The following is a 20,360-nucleotide window of genomic DNA, read 5'->3' as shown; positions in this document are numbered from 1 at the left end:
TGATTTTCCGTCATTTCCCTAAATCTATTGACGCAAATGCTGGATTGATTCACTTTAAAAGGACACGGTCGACTTCCTTTCCCACCCTTCCCAAACCTCTAAGTTCGGTTGCGTCGTTGCTGCTGTTTACTAATAATGGAAATTTCAGCGTAGATATATCTTGTACCGTCTTTTCAGTTCACTGACGGTTCATAAAAATCCAAGCACTTTACAACCGCTTTCAAATATACGCTTTATACACCGGACTGTAGAAAGGAGAGCGACCCTGCCTATATACACTGCCACATCTAAATCACAGTTAAGTCCAAATCCGAAGCCAGCATCGTCAGTGAAGCACAACACGTAGGAATACATGAAATGTATTCGCAACTGTGAATATGGAGAACCATCAGCTCCATAATGGAACGTCGACAGTGAAAATTTGTGCCTTTCCATTTGGCTATCCCCGCCCGACTCACAGCCATATCCAAACTTCCATATGTTGTCAACTACGTGACTACAACCTGTATCGTACATCCCTTATGTATATTCCCGTACAGGGGAGACATTTTACGTGGAAGTCGCTCGCCCGGTGTCGGCGGATAAATACGATGTAAGCAGCGCCTGTGTTATATTCCCTATAACAACGCAATATGCCTTCGGACATGCTGGACGAGCGAAGTCAAAGTAAAATGCCTCCCCTGTATGGGACTATACATATGGATGTAGGAGTACAGGTTATAAACACATGGTTGGTGACATATGGAAGTTTGGATGTGGCTGTCAGTCGTGCTCTGACAGCCATGTAGTAAGGCGGCCGCTCGCGATAAACGGGAAATCGGGGTTCGAGCCATGGTCCGGCACAAATTTTCGCTGTCGTCATTCCATTATACAGCTGATAGTTGTCCATATTCGTAAATCCGAATATAACTCATGTATTTCATAATGGCTGTAGACGACGTATGCATGTCCGAAGGAACATTGCATCGTAATTCAGAATAACACAGATACTGAAATATCGTACACTTTATAAAAGGAAGCACGTTTATTACTGACACAAACGTGCTGACAGAACAGAACTAATCTGCTGGATGTAGAGTGCAGCTATTTATACAAACATCGAATATTCCATAACGCTGGCATTTATATAGATATCGAATATTTCAGAGTATACAAAAAAATAAAGATATTTAAGAACCTCCCAGAAAATATAAATTCTAAAAAAAAATATTCGTGATTGTTTGGATTTGAACTGGTATCTCTGATCTGCAACAGGCCGGCTAGCGACGTTAACGACTACACCACATAATCACTACGGCAGCTTTTGTCAATAATTCAATAAGTCACTGGGACGTTCATTACGACATTAGGGATTAAACTGATCAATACTTTAACAGTTCACAAAACTAAATTAAACGGAGAAAAGGGCGTTGTACCTCCAACACATGAATGTGCAATTAAGTACTGTGACATTTAAAGTACTCTTTGCTCTCGTGACTATCATAAATCAAAACATGCTGTTTTGTGGAGTGGTATTTTTGTCTCTAACTGTACCATCATCCTCCACTACTGCAGGTCCTCTACACTGGGATATCCGATTTGAGTCCTGGTGATGGAAGATATTGTCACTACCAGTATTTGTCCAGTAAGGGAAGAAGAGGATCCTATTTACGAGACGCCATTATTCTGGATCACGCAGTGTATAATGGAGTGAAGTCGTCTTACACTATTGATGGTAAAATGCAAAGGAGCGTTTGGCGTCATTGGCCGGGAGGCCCCTTACGGGGCAGGTCCGGCTGCCTTGGTGCAGGTCTTATTACATTCGACGCCACATTGGGCGACCTGCGCGTCGGATGAGGATGAAATGATGATGAAGACAACACAACATCCAGTCCCAGAGTCGAGAAAATCCCCGAGCCAGCCGGGAATCGAACTCGGGCCCCTTACAACAAAAGCCGTTACGCTTACCATTCAGCTATCGGGGCGGACACTATTGCTGGTGAAAGTTTGTCAGATGGGGACGTTAAGACCGATGCTGTTCGGGTAGCCTATGGTCCGGCACCAGCTATCACGCTCTCCGTTCCCTCTTCATCACACAAGACGAACATGAGATCACGCTAAACACACAAACATTACTTTCGTCTTCACTCAATGGACACACTAGAGACAGGTCTCATGCAACACACGGTTTTCATGGGATCATTGTGCGCGAAAATCATTACCGATTAAGTGGCTGAACAACCCTACTGGGCCTCCCAGCCAAGAAAGCCGCAAGACTCTTTGTAGCCGCATTCTACCGTGGTTGTTGAAATATTACCTTTTGGACGTACAATGGCTCTCGATAATTCCGAGTTCAAAGGACTTAACAAAAAGCTTCGAAAGACTGAGAGTTCGAATTCAAGCGAATTTGACTGATTTCAGTAAAATTTGGAAATAAAAGTTTAAAAAATGGAACAGCAGTTTCAATAACATAATTTTCTTAACGAATAGGGAAGCGGAAAGTAACAACTGGAGTTCAATATAAACTTTTTTTACCAGCGTTATTATTTTATATTTATTTTAATATCTCAAACGAAAGGTACACACATGTGTCCAAAAATATGCAAGAAAAAATCATTTTACATTCTGAACAAACTCTCGTAATACCAAGCCGAGAGTGGGAAACTTTATATGCGCCTTTTGAAAATATTGTAATCAAGTGATGTACTTTATACCTTAAAATTTTGAAAAAAAATATTTGTTGTTTTTAATGACTTCTTAAATCAGATTCCATAATTGCTTTGGATTGTCTGCCCCCGGTAGCTGAGTGGACAGTGCGACAGAATGTCAATCCTAAGGGCCCGAGTTCGATTCCTGGCTGGGTCGGAGACTTTCTCCGCTCAGGGACTGGGTGTTGTCAAAATCATCGTCATTTCATCCCCATCGACGCGCAAGTCGCCGAATTGGCGTCAAATCGAAAGACTTGCACCCGGCGAACGGTCTACGTGATGGGAGGGCATAGTCATACGACATTGTTATTGCTTAGAATTTTCCAGTAAATCGTAACGCAAAAAATTTAAGCCTTTTAAGACTTTTCGCAGCAAATGTCATAGTCAGATTTTCAAGTCATGGACCATCGTTACATATCTATGTACATTTAAACAATATATTGTGAATAAATCTCAACGATAATTAAGGAAATCTGTATTTTTTAATTTTTTGTGTTGAGCATTAAGTACCTTCCGTGCATATTACAGAAAATGCGTTGGTACTACTAAGATTGTGCTAAAAGATGTTTTCGGTTTCTGGACCCTACGTTTAATTTATTTTGTCGTGGGCATAAAGTACCCGCCGCCCCATCGTAATACGACTTATGGAAAATAAGTAGATGTTGTTAGGGTTAGCGCTCCCATTTTCGACCACAAAAGCAAAGATAAGCTCCGCGTTCTGGCCCACACGGACCATCGTGACCAGCCGACCACCGTGTCATCCTCTGCCACTGGCGTCAGCATACCGCTCTCCCGGCCGCTGTTGGCTTTCTTGACCTTGGAGCCGCTATTTCTCACTCAAATAGCTCCTAAATTGGCTTCACGAGGCTGAGTGCACCCCGTTCCAGTCCTCCCAACAAGGCGGTAATGAGAATCGAACTCGAATCCTCCGCATAGCAACCAGAAACGCTGACTACGTTGTTTTTAGGGTTTTTGTATCTCCGTCAGTAAAAATGGAACCCTTATAGGATCAGTTTGTTGCCCATCCGTCCGTCTGTCTTTGTGTCCGACTGTTAAGAATACATTTTTCAGGAACGGGCCGACGTATCAAGTTGAAATTTATGTCGCATACTGAGGTCTATGGTCTCTCGGTGGAGTAAAAAACTTAAGTCAGTGAATTTAAAAGATACGGCCATTTATATCACATGGTTTGATCCTAGCAAATTCACTCATCAAAATCTATGCTGTACTTCCCGTTGACATGGAATCATGAAATTTGGCAAGAAGCAAGGGTTCGCAGTACAACTAAAGAAAAAAAGTTCGAGTCCGAAAATTGTAAAATTATAATTAATCACGCAAAAATATCTTTCTGCCATTAAAACTTACATAGCATTCATAATCCGTACAATTCACAAGAGAATTATATTATAGCATGCAAATATAAAGCCAACGGCCGGCCGGTGTGGCCGAGCGGTTCTAGGCGCTTCAGTCTGGAACTGCGCAACCGCTACGGTCGCAGGTTCGAATCCTGCCTCGGGCATGGATGTGTGTGATGTCCTTAGGTTAGTTAGGTTTAAGTAGTTCTAAGTTCTAGGGGACTGATGACCCCAGATTATAAGTCCCATAGTGCTCACAGCCATTTAAACCATAAAGCCAACGGCCATGCCGCAGTGGTAATACCGGTTCCCGTCAAATTACCGAACTTAAGCGCTGTCGGGCTGGGCTAGCACTGGGATGGGTGACCATCCGGTATGCCGAACGCTGTTGGCAAGCGGGAGGGACTAAGCCCTTGTGCGGCAAACTGAGGAGCTGTTTGACTGAGAAGTAACGGCTCCGCTCTCGTGAACTGGTATACGGCCGGTAGAGAGGAGAGCTGACCACATGGCCCTCCATATCTGCATTCAGTGACGCCTGTGGGCTGAGGAAGACACGGCGGCTGGTCGTTACAGTTGGGCCTTCTAAGGCCTGTTCGGACGGTGTTTATTTTAGTTTATGCATATATAAAAAAGTAAGTTGTAGTCATGTTTTAGTAAGTAAATAAAAAATATTTCATTAAATTCTCTCTCTCTATGCATACATAAACTGAAGTCCCCTGCTCGCTTTTCTTTGTACGTCCGGACAAGTCTCAGGAGCTACTGTAGTGATTTTGATACAGTCTTGGAATTCCTGGAACTGAAATTTTGACAGAATCGATATCGATTAGAGGCAAAAATGGTCGAGATTTTCGATTCCCTGGATGGGTGACCAGTCTGCATGCATAATTAAGTTTGTACGGAAACCTCAGTCTACGAATCATAATAGCACTTAGCCATTCTTTTTTTCGTCGTCTTCCTTTTGTTGGTTGATTCGGGGGAGGGGACCGAACATAGAGATCATCGGTCCCATCGTATTAGGAAAGGATGCGGTAAAAATTCGGCTGTGCCCTTTCAAAGGAACCATCCGGCATTTGCCTGGAACGATTTAGGGAAATCACGGAAACCTAAATCAGGATGGCCGGACGCGGGTTTGAACCGTCGTCCTGTCGAAGACGAGTCCAGTGAGCTAACCACTGCGCCACCTCGCTCGGCCGTCTTCCTTTGGATACGTTTCTGCGCACCGTTTATTTTTTCGTCAGCGGTTTTGTGTGGATGCCACATGACTTCTTTCAAACTCCGCCGATGAAAGCTTCAATCAGTTTTTATATGATCCGCAGTGGCAGCGACTCTAAGCTACGGGTTGTCAACTGAAGTGTTAAAAACAAAGTTATATTTTCCTTAAATCCAGTGAGCTACCTCTAACATCCGTCGAACCCTTCAGTGCCCGCACTAAGAGCGAATGCCACAGAGATTTTTTTCTATTACCTCCGACAGGTACACTAACGGGGAAAAAAATCGCAACTCCAAAAAACAATAAACCTAAAGAAATTTCGGGAATACATTTGTCTAGATAAAATAGTTAAGTTCCCATAAGCTTCTTCCTTATTCCATATTTAAGTAATTAACATTGCAAGATCACGGGTTAAGGTCAATATAAGAGCGAGAGAAGCCACTGCAAATGTGAAATGTTGGTTCATTAACAACCAGTGTAACCGCCAGAATGTTGAGCGCAAGCATGCAAATACGCATGAATTGTGTTGTGAAGGTACCGGATGTCAGTTTGTGGGTTGGAGTTCCATGCCTGTTGTACTTGGTCGGTCAATTCACAGACAGTTAATCATGGTTGTCGATGACGCTGGAGTTATCGTCCGATGATGTCCCATATGTGCTTCTTTGGAGACAGGTCTGGTGACTGAGCACGCCAAGGCAACACCTCGACACTCTGTAGAGCTTGCTGAGTTACAATATCACTATTTGGGAGAGCGTTATCCCGTTGGAAACTACCGCTGGAATGCTTTCAGGAATGGCAGCACAACAGGTCGAACACCAGACTGACGTACAAATTTGCACTCGGGGCACGTAAGATAACCTCTAGTGCTCCTGGTATCATACGAAATCGGACTCCAGACCATAACTCATGGTGAAGGCCCAGTGTGTCTGGCGCGCAGACAGATTGGCTGCAGACCCTCAACTAGACTCCTTCTAACCATAACCACAGCCATCACTGGTGCCGAGACAGAACCAGCTTTCAACAGAAAATAAGACAGACCTGAACCCTGCCTTCCAATGACCTCTCGCTTGACACCACTCAAGTAGCAAACGGCGGTGGTTTGAGGTCAGCGGATTGCACGCTAGAGAGCTTTGAGCTCTCTTTGAAGTAACAGGTTCGTAACAGTTCGTCCTGTCACTGTGGTGCCAACTGCTGCTCGAATTGCTGCTACAGATGCAGTACGTTGCTCCATAAGCCAAACACGATGGTCTTCCCTCTCTGTAGTGCCACGTGGCCGTGCGGAGTCCGGTCTTCTTGCGACCGTACATTCTCGTTATCGCCGCCGCCAGCAATCGTGTACAGTGTCCACGTTCCTGTCAAATCTTTCAGAAATATCGCAGAAGCAACATCTAACTTCTCGTACCTCTATTACATGACCTCGCTCAAACTCAATGAGGTGCTGATAATGGCATCTTTGTCGCCTTAAAGGTATTCTTGACTAACATCAACCCACTACGCCCATCTCAAATGTAACTAATACTCACGACCGTTATAGCTTGTACTTAAAGCTCTGAGAAGCTCGTCTGCAGAAACCAGCATGGTTTTAGGAAACAGCGGTCATGCGAGACACAGCTGGCCCTCTTTGTGCATGATATACAACATGCTCTGGATACCGGCTTCCAGGTTGATGCCATATTTCTCGACTTTCGAAAGGCGTTCGATTCAGTTCCGCACTATCGCTTGCTCCAAAAAGTGCGCGCTTACGGTCTATCCGATGACATATGCGGTTGGATAGAAAGTTTTCTAACAGACAGGGAGTAGTATGTCGTCCTGAACTGGGTGACATCAACAGAAACAAGCGTAACTTCAGGTGTGCCCCAGGGCAGCGTTAATAGGTCCGCTGCTTTTTACGATTTGCGTAAACGATCTGGTTGATGGTACTGACAGCGGCATTAGACTGTTTGCCGATGATGCTGTAGTCTACAGGAAAGTAGTATCACACGAAAGTTGTGAACAAATCAATGAGGATTTGCAGAAAATAAATGCGTGGTGTAATGACTGGCAGTTATCTCTCAATATTAGTAAGTGTAACCTACTGCGTATAACAAGGCAAAAATCCCCATTAATGTACGAGTACAAAATAATTGTCCAGTCTTTGGAAGTGGTAACATCCGTCAAGTACCTGGGTGTGACTATTCGAAATGATCTCAAATGGAATGATCAGATTACACAAGTAACGGGTAAGGCAAACTCTAGATTGCGGTTTATTGGTAGAATCCTGAAGCGATGCAGTCCTTCAACAAAGGAAATAGCTTACAATACGTTAGTTCGTCCAGTCTTAGAGTATTGTTCGTCTGTATGGGACCCTTACCAGCTGGGTCTGATTCAAGAGATTGAGAAGGTTCAAAGAAGAGCGGCAAGATTCGTGACTGGTACATTAAGCCATCGCGAGAGCGTTACAAATCTCATAGAAAGTTTGAAGTTGGACACACTTGCAGATAGACGGCGCGCTAAACCGAAGGGGCTGCTCACTAAATTCCGAAATACGATCTTCACCGAGTATGTAGAGCATATATTATTACCACCAACTTTCAAGTCGCGCAATGATCACCATTCAAAGATAAGGGAAATAAGAGCTCGTACTGAGGCGTCCAGACAGTCGTTTTTCCCTCGCGCGATCCGCGAGTGGAACAGAGGGGGGAAAATATGACTTTGGCGCGAATTGTTCCCTCCGCCACACACCGCTTGATGACTAGCGGAGTGTATATGTAGATGTAAATGTCAAGCAAACCTGATTTGCATCCTCGTAGTGGCGCTTCTCCGACTGGCACGCCGTTGGAATAGACATCATCTTTCATACGTACAAATACGCCTACCAACCTTCGTTCATGTCGCCTAACTCCTTGGTGTTGCGATTGTTTTCCCATCATCGTACGTTTTCTCCTCTATATGGGCTAAGTCATTTATTACCTCCGACATATACGTTTTTTCCTCCGCATTGACTATCGTCCCATTTATTACCTAAGACAGATACTTTTTTCCTCTGCGTTGACTAACACATTTCCAAAGCATTCCTTAGGAGCTGGAAACTCACCTTGCCGGATCCGTTTTCTCCCCCCCCCCCCACCCTGCCCCATCCCCTACACCCCAACGATAATTTTCAAATTTTCAGCAATCTCATCTTTCTTTGACTCCACATTCCACAGACTGAATTACCCGTTTCATTTTTGAGAAATTCAAACAACTTCTTTGAAGACATTTTTACAACTGTTTTATGTTGTACGTGATACTTTATGCATTTTTTTTGGAAATAAAACCATTTAGATTCCTTAACATATTTCTTTATTTATTAGGCCGTTTCGGCTGTTGGAATCAGCAGATCTGGGTTTAAGATTTAAGTCACGTAAAGAACTACGCGCGCTTGTTACACATTTTCAAGCTACAAAAGATGAAATATTGTCAAGTTTAACAATTTTAAAAAGTTGGCTCGCCAAAACTTGTAATTTGTAAAACAAGGTTAACATCAATATCAATAAAATCTATACCTAATCGGGTCGCCAACTATCAACTAGGCTCAAACAATTGTACAACCATATGAATTCTAGCCGACAGGTAGCGCTAATGTGGTGGACTCTGCCTTCAACTTTTTTTCTCCTTCATAGTTATAAAATGACAGACAGTTTTAAAACTACAAACATTCAAAGTCAGATTACAAGAAACGATTTAAAGGAGTACTGTCGCTCATTTATAAAATAATTTGACTTTGTACTGTCCCTTATACTTACCTCTATGTATAATTTTTTTGAGCCAAGTTGACTGTTGACCCCCGATTAGGGAGAGCTTTTATTGATACTGACACTGAAATCTACTCTACTCTGTAGGAATCAGCATGGGTTTCGAAAAAGACGATCGTGTGAAATCCAGCTCGGGCTATTCGTCCACGAGACTCAGAGGGTTCCCAGGTAGATGCCGTGTTTCTTGACTTCCGCAAGGCGTTTGATAGAGTTCCCCACAGTCATTTAATGAACAAAGTAAGAGCATATGGACTATCAGACCAATTGTGTGATTGGATTGAAGAGTTCCTAGATAACAGAACGCAGCATGTCATTCTCAATGGAGTAATAAGAGTGATTTCAGGTGTGCCGCAGGGGAGTGTCGTAGGACCGTTGCTATTCACGATATACATAAATGACGTTGTGGATAACATCGTAAGTTCAATGAGACTTTTTGCGGATGATGCCTGTGGTATATCGAGAGGTTATAACAATGGAAAATTATACTGAAATGCAGGAGGATATGCAACGAATTGACGCATGGTGCAGGGAATGGCAATTGAATCTCAATGTAGACAGGTGTAATGTGCTGCGAATACATAGAAAGAAAGATCCTTTAACATTTAGCTACAATATAGCAGGTCAGCAACTGGAAACAGTTAATTAAAAAAAATGGTTCAAATGGCTCTGAGCACTATGGGACTTAACATCTCTGGTCATCAGTCCCCTAGAACTTAGAACTACTTAAACCTAACTAACCTAAGGACATCACACAACACCCAGTCGTCACGAGGCAGAGAAAATCCCTGACCCCGCCGGGAATCGAACCCGGGAACCCGGACGTGGGAAGCGAGAACGCTACCGCACAGTTAATTCCATAAATTATCTGGGAGTAGGCATTAGGAGTGATTTAAAATGGAATGACCATATAAAATTAATCGTCTGAGAAGCAGATGCCAAGCTGAGATCCATTGGACGAATCCTAAGGAAATGCAATCCAAAAACAAAGGAAGTAGGTTACAGTACACTTGTTCGCCCACTGCTTGAATACTGCTCACCGGTGTGGGATCCGTACCAGATAGGGTTGATAGAAGAGATAGAGAAGATCCAACGGAGAGCAGCGCGCTTCGTTACAGGATCATTTAATAATCGCGAAAGCGTTAGCGAGATGATAGATAAACTCCAGTGGAAGACTCTGCAAGAGAGACGCTCAGTAGCTCGGTACGGGCTTTTGTTGAAGTTTCGAGAACATACCTTCACCGAGGAGTCAAACAGTATATTGCTCCCTCCTACGTATATCTCGCGAACCAGAGCGATTAGAGCCCACACAGAGGCATAGCGACAATCTTTCTTTCCACGAACAATACGAGACTGGAATAGAAGGGAGAAGCGATAGAGGTTCTCAAGGTACCCTCCGCCACATATCGTCAGGTGGCTTGCAGAGTATGGATGTAGATGTAGATGTAGAATCTTGTTTTAGAAGTTACTGGTTTTGGTGAGTGAACTTTTAAAACATTTTTAATTTTCTTTTTCATCTTTTGAAGCTTGACTACGTGTAACAATCTCTTGTCTTTGTTTATGTTCCTTTAATCTTAATTATAGATCCGATAGCAGCAGCCGAAACGGTGTACTAAATAAATAAATATACACTGGCCAGTGACATTAATGTGACCGCCTATCAAAAGCCTGGATAGCCACCTTTTGCAGCGTGGACCGCTGCGAGATATGGAGGAAGGGAGTCCATGTGGTTCTGACGTTCTAACAGGAATGAGGAGCAGTGCTGACTAACAGGGCCATGGCCAGCTGCGCTGGGTTACTCGGTTGAGCATCCATGGCGCGATCAGCCCGACCGAGGTGATCCAGCAGGTTCTCGACTGGGCTTAAATGCGGGGAGTTTGGTGGCCAGGGGAGTACGGTAAACTCATTCCTGGTGCTCTTCGAACCAGGAACTTACACTGCGAGCCGTGTGACACGTTGCATTGTCCTGCTCGTAGATGCCATTGTGCCGAGGAAAAACTACATGTAATCGTGTACATGGTCCCCAAGGATAGATGCATGCTTGTGTTGATCCACTGCGCCTTCCAGAATGACGAGATCACGGAGGGAATGCCCTCTGGCCTTGACCCTTCCGACGATTGTTGCAGGGTCTTTGCATTCAGGCGTTTCATGCCGTACGTGCCAACAGCCCTCTGTCATAAAGCGTGATTCATGTACAAAGACCACTCATCGCCACTCAGTGGTCGTCGAGTTGCGGTACTGGCGTGCAAATTCAAGTGTTCGTCGCCGGTGAAAAGCAGTTGCCATGGGTGCATGAACCAGACTCCTGTTGAGGAGACCGATACGCAACAACGTTCGCTGAACGCTCCTTGAGGAGACGCTATTGGTTGGATTTTGGTTCATCTGGGCGGTCATCTGTGCTCAACCGTTGCACGTCTATTCCTCCGGACAAATGTCCGCAGCCTGTGGTGCACCATATGTGGTTCGGCGCCGATTTTGGATACACGGCATACTTTAACCACGGCGGCATGCGAGCAGTTTACAAACTTAGCAGTTTCGGAAATGTTTCCACTCTTGGCCCGAACACCAATGATCATGCCTTTTTGGACTTCAAGTGAATCTCTCCGTTTCCGCATTACGACAAGGATTGCAATGTTTTCCGCGTCCCCGATAAATTTTATACAGGGTGGCCCACTGATCGTGACCGGGCCAAATATCTCACGAAATAAGCGTCAAAAGAAAAAACTACAACGAACGAAACTTGTCTAGCTTGAAGGGGGAAACCAGATGGAGCTATGGTTGGCCCGCTAGATGGCGCTGCCATAGGCCAAACGGATATCAACTGCGTTTTTTTGAATAGGAACCCGCATTTTTTTTATTACATATTCGTGTAGTACGTAAAGAAATATGAATGTTTTAGTTGCGATAGATGGCGCTGTAATAGTCACAAACACACGGCTCACAATTTTAGACGAACAGTTGGTAACAGGTAAGTTTTTAAGTTAAAATACAGGACGTAGGTAGGTTTGAACATTTCATTTCGGTTGTTCCAGTGTGATACATGTACCTTTGTGAACATGCTGTTACAGCGTGATTACCTGTAAATACCACATTAATGCAATAAATGCTCAAAATGATGTCCGTCAACCTCAGTGCATTTGGCAATACGTGTAACGACATTCCTCTCAACTGCGAGTAGTTCACCTTCGGTAATGTTCGCACATGCATTGACAATGCGCTGACGCGTGTTGTCAGGGGTTGTCCGTGGATCAAGATAGCAAATATCCTTCAACTTTCCCCACTAAAAGAAATCCAGGGACATCAGATCCGGTGAACGTACGGGCAATGGTATGGCGCTTCGATGAGCAATCCACTTGTCATGAAATAAACTATTCAATACCGCTTCAACCGGACGCGAGCTATGTGCCGGACATCCGTCATGTTGGAAGTACATCGCCATTCTGTCATGCAGTGAAACATCTTGTAGTAACATCGGTAGTACATTACGCCGGCCGCGGTGGTCTCGCGGTTCTAGGCAGGCAGTCCGGAACCGTGCGACTGCTACGGTCGCAGGTTCGAATCCTGCCTCGGGCATGGATGTGTGTGATGTCCTTAGGTTAGTTAGGTTTAAGTAGTTCTAAGTTCTAGGGGACTGATGACCACAGCAGTTGAGTCCATAGTGCTCAGAGCCAGTACATTACGTAGGAAATCAGCATACATTGCACTATTTAGATTGCCATCGATAAAATGGGGGCCAGTTATCCTTCCTCCCATAATGCCGCACCACACATTAACCCGCCAAGGTCGCTGACGTTGCACTTGTCGCAGCCATCGTGGATTTTCCGTTGCCCTATAGTGCATATTATGCCTGTTTACGTTACCGCTGTTGCTGAATTACGCTTCGTCTCTAAATAGAACGCGTGCAAAGAATCTTAACCCCCCCCCCCCCCCCCCGTAATTTCTCTTGTGCCCAGTGGCAGAACTGTACACGACGTTCAAAGTCGTCGGCATGCAATTCCTGATGCGTAGAAATATGGTACGGGTGCAATCGATGTTGATGCAGCATTCTGAACACCGACATCTTTGAGATTCCCGATTCTCGCGCAGTTTGTTTGCTACTGATGTGCGGATTAGCCGCGACAGCAGCTAAAACACCTACTTCGGCATGATCTTTTGTTGCAGGTCGTGGTTGACGTTTCACATGTCTCTGAACACTTCCTGTTTCCTTAAATAACGTAACTATCCGGCGAACGGTCCGGACACTTGGATGATGTCGTCCAGGATACCGAGCAGCACACATAGCAACACGCCCGTTGGGCATTTTGATTACAATAGCTATACATCAACACGATATCGACCTTTCCCGCAATTGGTAAACGGTCGATTTTAACGCGGATAATGTATCACGAAGCAAATACCGTCCGCACTGGTGGAACGTTACGTGATACCACGTACTTACACGTTTGTGACTATTACAGCGCCATCTATCTCAAAGCGAAAAAAGTGCTCCAATTAAAACATTCATATTTCTTTACGTACTACACGAATATGTAATAAAAAATGGGGGTTCTTATTTTGAAATACGCAGTTGATATCCGTTTGACCTATGGCAGCGCCATCTAGCGGGCCAACCATTGCGCCATCTGGTTTCCCGCTTCAAGCCAGACGAGTTTCGTTCCTTGTAGTTTTTTCGTTTGATGCTTATTTCGTGATATATTTGGCCTGGTCACTATCAATGGACCACCCTGTATACTCTCCACGGCTGGTGCTGCCTCCTGCCGTCTGTGAACGGTTATTGCACGCTGACACAGTACACAAGCGGTGGTTGTGTATTAAGCGATCTAGACCAGTTCTATTCAAGAAACATTCACAACGATCGCGGACTCGTACAGGAAGTAATACATCGTTGAGCAAACAAACGAGTTGAATGACGAAACAATTATTTGATCAACTGCCGAAGCAATCTGTATTAACGAGTGTTGGACAATCGCTGACGTCGAATTATTATACGGTGTCCGCAGTGCGCTCTGCAATGACAGTCGTTTCGATTTCTCGATCGTACGGAAACGCATGTGACTTCTTCAATTTATTGAGGCTTTTTCGAGGATATTAGCAACAGGTTCGATTTATCGAGAAATTAGATTCGTCCAGTTTCGAATCAGCAGCAGTCGACTGTACGACAGTTAGCAACAGAAACAATAAATAAATGTTGACGCATGAATAAATGTTTGACGTGTGTCGACTTACGCAGTTTGTGCGAGGCGAGGACGGCGGGCACGAACGCCCCGACGAGGGCGGCGGCGGCCAGAGCGGTGAGCGCGCTGGTCCTCTGCCGGGGAGACATGTTGACGACTGGGAAGAGGCGGTGCGCCAGCCGGCCTTTTATTGCGTACCGTCTCTTCTCGCGGGAGCCTGCCACTCACCCTGTGGCGATCACTGATTTCACAACGCGACGCGACAGCGCAGTCGCCGCTTCCGCCACATGAACCCGGCGGCGCTCCAAGCTCGCCACCGCTGACATTATCTAGTTCCCTCTATTTTTCTTTCTGATTGGTGGATATGGGTCTGGTTCAAAAACTCTTACCGTTTCTTGATGCCGTAGTTATTTTGTATCACGTTTTGGACTCGGTAATACCTTATTGCTCACAACACCTATCGACACCCAAACTTGCAGCTTTCCGCCCATAGCTGCACCCTCTCATATCTGTTCCCATGTCCAAATAAGATTTCAGAGCAGAGTTACATAATTAAATTGGTTTCCCCTTCTCTATGCTCTCTCTCTGTTGCTGCTTCCAACGCCTGCAGGAAGTGGTGTACAGTCCCATACCAAGGACACATATCACAAAGCGTAGCAGGAACACTGATATCCTACAAATATGCGAGAAACTGTGTAAGGAATGCCACAGCCCAGTATATTTTCAATAGCGAAGGTAAGACCTAACTACTAGTCAACAATGGGCTACACAGAATTTTTTCTCGTGTGATAAGTTTTATGTTAGTTAGTGTCATAGCAATAGTTTGGCTGAACATGAGTGCAGCTACAGGTTGCTGAAGTATGACTCCTCATTTGCAGAGCATGTACTGAGCGATGGTCACAGCAACCAGCACAGTCCTGCATCCTACACTTAGCAAACAAAGCCCAATAACTCATCCTGTTGGAAGCCCTGGAAATTAACAAACGTCTGGACCATAGTCCATACCTAATTCTAGCTGTACCTGGCCACGCTTTCTGTGGCTCAGTCTGCCTAAATGTAAACGAAAGAAAAGAGAAGGCACACGTTTCCAATATGTATGGACATTGAATATACTTCCTCATCCCCTTCTCTCCCCTGTCTGAGTCCGCCTCCCCCTTAACCTGTCTTTGTCCATCTTCTCCTCCTCCCCCTGTCTCTCTCCTCCACCTCTTCCCCTACCTCTGTTCTCGGATGGCAAGAGCAGTTGTGGAGTACTGCCAGATGCTTGGTCCACAGTACGGCGATTCTCCCTTGCGGTGCTCAGGTGTGGTCGACCCCAACATCACTGTCCCATGCAGTCCTACATCCGGCCACTGTTACACCCGAATGCCTCACAAATCTGGACATTACAGGACTCGACCACCCGCCCATATGGAGACTCAAAATGAGACCCCTTTCATATTCCTGGCAGTTGTTGTTAACGTTGTCTCACAAGAGTACGCGACATTTTCAAGGCTTACACAGTGATTACTGAGCATATGGCACTGTTCACGTTCCTTACAGAACCTATCAGGCCTGATAAGAACACTAAACAGGAAAAACACTGATGTACGAGGTCTGTTCAAAAAATTCCGGTACTTTGTCCACAAAATTTTTCTACACTTACCTTTTACTTATTGTGCATGGTCTCCTTCGAAATACTCTCACCAAAATTGATACACCGCCTCTAACGCCGTTTCTACTTCCGGAAGCTGTCGTGGTACGCCTCCTGCTGGATCGTACGAAGCGTCGTCTGCGGATTTTCTTTTATCTCGTCTGTCGTTGCAAATCTTCGCCCTTTCAATAGGGTTTTCAGCTTTGGAAATAAATAAAGGTCTGTAGGAGCCAGGTCTGGAGAGTACAGAGGATGAGGCGGCACAGTGATTTCGTTTATTGTGCAGTAGTCACGCACCAACAGGGATGAATGTGTGGATGTGTTATCGTGATGCAAGAGGCATGAAATGTCTCGCCTCATTTCAGACCGTTTCCTTCTCACATTTTCTCGCAAGCGTCGCAACACGTTCCGATAGTACCACCGATTAACAGTTTGTCTCCGTGACATGAATTCACGATGAACTAATCCTTCGAAGTCAAAGAAAACTATCAGCATGGCTTTGACATTTTACCTGACCTGACGAGTTTTTTGGTCTTGGAGAACCTTTCCCGATCCATTGCGAAGATTGAACGGTGGTCTCAACATCATAACTGTCGACCCACGTCTCATCACCAGTTGTGATTCTCTTAAGGAACAACTCGTTCTCATTTGCACCATCCAAAAGCTCTTCACAGGCTGCAAAGCGAAGGTCTCTCTGGTCTTGACTCATGAGACATTGGACGAACTTGACGGCAACACGATGCATTCCGATATGTTGTGTCAAGATTTCATGACATGATCCAACTGAGATGTTAGATTCTTCTCCAGTTTCTCTGACAGTCAGTCTTCGATTGGCACGAACAATTTCGTTGACGTTCCTGGCATGAGAGTCCTCGGTAGACGTCGAAGAGCGTCCTGAACGAGGGTCATCTTTAACTTCCGTCCAGTCATTTTCAAACCGCGTGAGTCATTCGTAACACCGAGTACGGCTTGAGTACTCATCACCGTAGGCTTTCTGCCTCATTTGGTGTGTTTCTGTAAAGGTTTACTGAGCTTCATGCAAAATTTAATGCAGACGCGTTGCACCTCTAACTCTGCCACCTCGAAATTCGCAAACTGTGCGAGACTCGACACAACGTTCTACTCAATACAGCTCTGAACAATTACTAACAGACGAACAACAACGAAACTTCCAGCAGTTACATATTAAACACTGGCGTGTGCAGGGATGCCAACTGTATTTCGCTCCAACGCACTGTTGTTGTTGTGGTCTTCAGTCCAGAGACTGGTCTGATGCGGCTCTCCATGCTACTCTATCCTGTGCAAGGTTCTTCATCTCGCAGTACCTACTGCAGCCTACATCCTTCTGAATCTGCTTAGTGTATTCATTTCTTGGTCTCCCTCTGCGATTTTTACCCTCCACGCTGCCCTCTAATACTAAATTGGTGATCCCTTGATGCCTCAGAATATGCCCTACCAACCGATTCCTTCTTCTAGTCAAGTTGTGCCACAAATTTCTCTTCTCTCCAATTCTATTCAATACCTCCTCATTAGTTATGTGATCTACCCAGCTAATCTTCAGCATTCTTCTGTAGCACCACATTTCGAAAGCTTCTATTCTCTTCTTGTCCAAACTACTTATCGTCCATGTTTCACTTCCATACATGGCTACACTCCATACAAATACTTTCAGAAACGACTCCCTGACACTTAAATCTATACTAGATGTTAACAAATTTCTCTCCTTCAGAAATGCTTTCCTTGCCATTGCCAGTCTACATTTTATATCCTCTCTACTTTGACAATCATCAGTTATTTTGCTCCCCAAATAGCAAAACTCCTTTACTACTTTAAGTGTTTCATTTCTTAATTTAATTCCCGCAGCGCTATTGGCGCGAAATTATGGACGTTCCGGAATTTTTTGAGCAGACCTCGTACACTTGTGGCCGTTCTACCTATTGCTGAGAATTGTAACTCTAATCCTTTACATATTCGCCGATGGTGCGTACGTGTTGGAAGTTACACTGATATCTGACCAAATCTTCTAGGTGCTTCACGTTCTAGTCAGACAGTGTACGTATTTTTGTTATCATTTTTCCAATTTCCCTTAAAATATACGCGTGGTCATCATGCAGTACTTTCCTATTAACTGGGTGAAACATTAAAGAAAGGAGCAAATGAAGCGCTGAGAAGATCGTAATGTTATTCAGAGGGCTGCAGTTGCAGCACTCCAGAGCGGCTTTGTGGGAGAGATGCATGACATTTTTCAAAATGTGTGTTTTATATTCATCCGAAGTGATTTATTAATCGGACTAATTTAGTGCGTCGGTAAGAGCGAGACATTTTCTTGCTTTCCTCCCATTCATTCAATTGCAGCGGTACCTAAACAACACTTAATCAATATATTACGAAAACTGATGGATTAAAGAAATTTATGTATGTTTCTGTTTCAGCTACATTGCTTGTAATTAAAATATAAGAATAGGGTTGGAATGCATAAGCGATGAAACATCAGTCCCAAAGACGGCATGATGACAAGACCACTCAATAGATCCCGTGGTTAGAATGTGAAGTCCGTTACTGAGAGTATTCGTAGCTCATATTAGTTACGTGAAGTACTTGAAGTGTTGACAGGAATATATGATCACTTAGCCTTTAGTGTCTACAGTGTAAATTCAGTAATCAAAGACTGAGGAGTCTTAGAACAACTCTGTTTATTCCATTTTCCACTCGGTATATACAGAAACGTCTGTGAAATTTGGAAAGTAGGAGTGGTGTTCTAAGAAAGTGATGCTATGGATGATTTGGCTGGGAGAAGCGGAAGGGGTGAGGGAGAGGGGGGGGGGGGGGGATGGAAATTGTGAGTCTGCCTGACTAACTCAGTCAGTAAGAACATTACCTGCGAAAGGCGAAGTTCTGGATCTCGTCACGGTCCGGCACACAGTTTTAATCTGATGAGAAGTTTCAAACGTAGTTATTTTTCGACAGAGTCTGCCTTAACTCCGTACATGGCTCTCGTAACTCCTATGCTACGTACTGCTTGGGCAAAGCGCTTTCCAGGTTTCCTTTTCTACTTTGTATCATTTACGGTTTGTTTTGTTCTTTTACTATGTATTTTTTCCATAGCAAAGTAACATGAAATTAATCGACAACAGCTATTAATCAACAATCGCTATGAGAAACTAAGCCGGCCAGGGTGGCCGAGCGCTTCTAAGCGCTTCAGTCTGGAACCGTGCGACCGCTACGGTCGCAGGTTCGAATCCTGCCTCGGGCATGGATGTGTGTGATGTCCTTAGGTTAGTTAGGTTTAAGTAGGTCTAAGTTCTACGAGACGGATGACCTCGGCTGTTAAGTCCCATAGTGCGCAGAGCCATTTTTTGAGAAACTGAATTTGATACGAATCCCTGCTTGTCTCCTACAATAATGACGGCGGCACCCTATCAGAGACTGAATGCCTAAACAAAGGAAATGCTGTACACCTATATGTGTGCATGTTCCCTCAACAGCGATACGTAACTCACGGAGATTACTCGGACAGACGGCTGCAGACTTGGCGCTCGACAGCACACCACATGTGCCAAAATGTAATAGACGTCAGATGGCTTAGAGGACCACTAGGTACCTTCTTGTTGCGGTGATCTTCACTGAGCCATTCCATCAAAACACGGCAGAAACGCCACAGTGCACCGTCTTGCAAAATGCACATATCTGCAGCAGTAACAGCGCAGTGGTGAACGTCATTAACTACAGCATTTGTTTTTCCAGGTGCATTGTCCTGTTGAAAGTATGTATCTACAACAGTAGTAATGTCGTAGTGCATTTTATTGCTGAATGAACAAATCTAGTGCATTAGTTATCCAGCGCACCACTGTCGCTTAAACGGCTATGGCTGCTGGCAAATTACAGAAAATGTGTGTTACTGAATAATGGACTCCTTTCTCCATGAAAGCAAGCGAATTCAAATTTTTATGAAGGTTATTCTTAGTTTTGATAGTGATTCCATCAACAAGACTGTCGCTTTGAAAGAGATGTATATTACTGATGAGACCTTTCATTAAGGAGTCAATCTATTGGAAATCGGTAACTAGCATCCACAGTTCTCTGCATGACGTTCTTGAGTTCACACCGAAAATAATTCATATTACACGCTTTTGATTTAGTGGTTTGCCTTTCATGAGTTAAGCCAAAAAATGATCCAGGATGACATTATGGAATGAAAACAATCGAAGTATGCTAGATTTTTTATTTTTATGGCACCTATGTCAGATAACATCCACACAGTAAATAAAGATTTGCTTAGGCGCATCTGCAATTCTGTCGTAGGCTGCTCCGAACTGAATTTATTAAAATATTTGATATATTCTTGTTTTACACATGTTCTGCATTCTGAGGATCTGCTCACTATGGAATCAAAAGTACACCTAATTTAATCTCTGTTGGTGAAACGACCATAGAAAGTGTCTGCAGACACTATTGTAATGTTTTAATACAGAATCACTTCGTATATTGAGAATATACCAGAGCGTGCTGAAAAGTAATGGCTCTGCCTTTT

General features: G+C 44.3%; 1 protein-coding gene and 1 pseudogene across 1 annotated transcript in view; one reads left to right on the top strand and one right to left on the bottom strand.

The window, feature by feature from the left end:
- LOC124594200 (protein takeout-like) overlaps positions 1-14,345 on the bottom strand; it is a 56,197-nt gene extending 41,852 nt beyond the window's left edge. The window contains exon 1 of the mRNA XM_047132559.1: positions 14,249-14,345. Coding sequence (XP_046988515.1) covers positions 14,249-14,345 — 97 coding nt within the window. The remainder of the gene's footprint in view (positions 1-14,248) is intronic.
- LOC124597098 lies at positions 4,319-4,436 on the top strand (annotated as a pseudogene).
- Positions 14,346-20,360: the final 6,015 nt, after the last annotated feature.

This window comes from Schistocerca americana, chromosome 2 (genome assembly GCF_021461395.2).
Source record: "Schistocerca americana isolate TAMUIC-IGC-003095 chromosome 2, iqSchAmer2.1, whole genome shotgun sequence".
NCBI classification, from domain to species: domain Eukaryota; kingdom Metazoa; phylum Arthropoda; class Insecta; order Orthoptera; family Acrididae; genus Schistocerca; species Schistocerca americana.
The sequence above is the reverse complement of the archived record's forward strand: the minus strand, read 5'-3'. Positions and strand labels throughout refer to the sequence as shown.